We start from the raw sequence: 3,064 nt of genomic DNA, 5'->3' as shown, positions 1-3,064 counted from the left end.
CGCTGGCTCTGCGGCGCAGGGTCACGCCGACCCCCTGGAGGGTTCGGGACCAAAATCCCACAGGGTTGTCCCGCGCAAATCCCGGCGGCAGAGCCCACCTCACCCTGGGTCTCCGCCAGCTGCCGGTTGCGGGAGTTTTGCTGGATCAGGCGCTTCATCTCCTCCAGCTCCGCGTGCTCCCGCATGTGGTGCCGCTTCAGGTTCTCCACGTGCTGGACCATCACTTCCGCCGCTCGGATCATCCGGGCCTCCTGCGGCCCGGGAGGATAGGGCAATAGGTCCCTCCTTTATCCCTAAAGCCCCACACCCCTGCCGGTCCCTCAGCGTGCATCCCGCAGCGTCTCCACCCAGGGGGTGTAAATGCTCCCAAGGGAGGCGGATACCTTGCACCCCGGTGTGTGCCAGCACCAGGAGGAGGAGGGACAGCCCCAGCACGCCCAGGGATGGGTCCCCAGGCCCAGTCGCAGCACCCTCCAGCCCTCTGGCCCCGGCAGGGAGCCGCAGGCGATGCACAGACCTGATGTACAGCCCCCAGCTTCTCCGCAGCGCTGGTTGCCCGCTCGACAGAAGCTGCCAGCACAGCCAGGCTGCGCTCCAGCTGCTCCAGCATCTCCTTGCAGCCCGTGTCGGCGCAGGATGGGCCCAGCCTCTGTGGGGGGAGAGGATGGAGCTGCCAGAGCCAGGACTCTGGATCCTCTGGGGCTGGATGCCCCCAGCAGATGCCAGCCCTCTACTCTGGTGCCCACCTACCTCCAGGGCAGCCCGGCACTGCCTCAGCTCCTCCTGGATGTTTTCCTCTGCCGCGTCCCGTGCCCGCTTCTCCACCTGCACCCGCTGCCGCAGGGTGAACACGTCACAGCGAAAAGCCAGGGCAAGGTGGGCAAAGGCTGCCTGCGGGATGGGAGGGCGAGAGGTGGGACACAGGGCGAAGGGGAAGCCACCAGGCCATGCGCTGCTGTCCCCAGGGCACAGACAGACCCTCCCCCAGCGTGCCACCAAGCAGAGCAGTGCTAAGGATAATTAGCCTTGCCCCAGCACTCATTAGGCTGCTGTGCGCTGGGACAGTCCCTGGGAGATGCCAGCCTGACCGAGACATGTCCCCCAGGCAGCCTGCTCTGATAACGCGTGGAAACCCATGGAAATCCCAAGCCCTCCTGGCAGAAGCACGCGCCGGGTGGAGGCCAGCCCTCGCTGCAGGTCCCAGCTGACAGCAGAGACTGACTCAGCCCTGGCACTCACAGGAATATTATTTTTATTAGCACAGCTTCCGCCACCTCCCCGGCTAAGGGCGCTCTCGGCGAGCTGCAGAGCACTTTGTGGGATTGCCGGGCGCACAGAGGACGGGCTCATCTTGCTCTGGAAATGCAGCTGCCTCCGAATGCCAACAGCATCACCGAGAAAGGGATTTATAAGGTGGCTGCCAGGGGACTGCGGTGCCTGGAGGGCAGCCAGGAACAGGGCACAGCCCCGGGACTGTGAGCCAGCAAAGCGTCCGTCGCCCTGTTCCCCTTCCCCAGCCCACCTGCAGCCCCCACCAGCCCTCACCTCCACATCCTGCTCTGTCAAAGCCACCCTGCAAAGAGAGAAGTGCTGTCAGATGCATGCTCAAAGTGCTCTTGGTCTGCTCACAGGGGTGCCAGCCGCCACCAAAAGCGGGGACCCAAGTGCCCCTTGCCCAGAGAGTGGCTCTTGTGCCGTGGAAAAGGCAAGTAGTCGAATCCCTGGACCGCGCTGTGCTCTGGGACCCTCCTGTCCCATAGTCCCCAGAGAGACACTGGTCTTACCTGTGCAAACCCAGTCTCTCCAGCACTGAGAGCTCACTGGGGAAACTCAGCAGCTGCTCCTCCGGGATTTCTGCATCTGCAGGGAGACAGTAACAACACAGGAGAGACCACACGTGAGGGCTCTTGCTTGGCCTTTTCCCCTCCTTCTGTTCTCCTGTCCTGGCAGGGAGCAGGTGCCTGTGGGGTGTGGGGCCATCCCAATCCTGCCCCAGCATCAGTGTGGCTTCAGGGCCCCCCAGACCAGTCAGTCCCCCCTTCCCCATGTCCCCACCAAGGCAACCAACCCCATCAGGCCACGCTGCTCCCACACTCATCCCCAGGTACTTCAAGTGTCCCCTAAGGGGACCCAGGGGGATGCAGGATGGGGACTCACCCACCTTCCTCAGTCCCATCACTGTCCCTGCTGCGCACAGCCAGCTCCTGCCTGTCCGTGCCTGGCACCTGGGGGGCACAAGGTGCTGTTGGAGCAAACCCCTTCCTGGCACAACCCAAAGAGAGCGGCACCCAGCAGCTGGGGGTCTGGCTGAGCCCGAGGGGCCAGGGAGGGAAGGGCCTCCCCAACCCGTCACCCTCCTCTCCCTCTCACCTCACTGACATGATCCACACTGTGCTCGCTCCTGGCCAAAACCCCATCTGGGTGTCCCTGGGGACTGCTCATCCTCCCTGGGGACAAAGAGGGTGGTGGGAGCTGGGCAGCATCGTCTCCCCAGCCTGACACCACTTCAAAAGAGACCTCCGAAAACACCGCTGGCATTCTGGCATTTGGTACCCACACCCCTCAATACCCCTGTGGGGTTAAGGGAGCTGCAGCCAGGCTGGGCCAGGGCAGGGGGAGGAGGGTGAGGGGTCCCATGCAGTGGGTGGGTCACAGCTGGTGAGGCAGATCCATGAGGAGCTGCAGGGGATGAGGTCGGGGTCCCTGTGCTGGAAGAGGTGTGGGGTCGCAGGCAGGTGCTACCAGGCCAGGGGACACCCTCATGCTGGACTCATGCAATGCTGCTCAGGGAGGGAGTGCACAAACACCACCCCTTTCCCCCCAACCCCACCCTGGGCTGCTCTTACCTTCATCTGGAGACGTGGGGAGCCTGGCCAGCTCTGCCTGCTGCTCCCTGCAGAGAGAAGCCTGGGTAAATCCCAAAGAAACTCCGGCAGCAGAGGCAGCATCCCACCCCCTCTGCCCTCCCCAGCCACCACGGCACCCCTTGATGGGATGCTGCTCCAGACCTGGGTCCTTTCCGAGCATCCTCTGCAGCCTGCTCCGTCCCCGCTCTCCCTGGCAC

At 64.0% G+C, this 3,064-nt stretch overlaps 1 protein-coding gene across 1 annotated transcript in view; it reads right to left on the bottom strand.

Moving 5' to 3' along the window:
- Positions 1–3,064, bottom strand: part of LOC104516024 (lymphoid-restricted membrane protein-like) — a gene marked incomplete at its 5' end in the record, with an annotated part of 7,798 nt that overhangs the window by 2,430 nt on the left and 2,304 nt on the right. Inside the window, 6 exons of the mRNA XM_010160221.1 lie at positions 104–251; positions 518–649; positions 751–891; positions 1,546–1,573; positions 1,785–1,860; positions 2,162–2,225. Coding sequence (XP_010158523.1) covers positions 104–251; positions 518–649; positions 751–891; positions 1,546–1,573; positions 1,785–1,860; positions 2,162–2,225 — 589 coding nt within the window. The remainder of the gene's footprint in view (positions 1–103; positions 252–517; positions 650–750; positions 892–1,545; positions 1,574–1,784; positions 1,861–2,161; positions 2,226–3,064) is intronic.

Source organism: Eurypyga helias, unplaced genomic scaffold (genome assembly GCF_000690775.1).
Source record: "Eurypyga helias isolate BGI_N326 unplaced genomic scaffold, ASM69077v1 scaffold20840, whole genome shotgun sequence".
Taxonomy (NCBI): Eukaryota; Metazoa; Chordata; class Aves; order Eurypygiformes; family Eurypygidae; genus Eurypyga; species Eurypyga helias.
The sequence above is the reverse complement of the archived record's forward strand: the minus strand, read 5'-3'. Positions and strand labels throughout refer to the sequence as shown.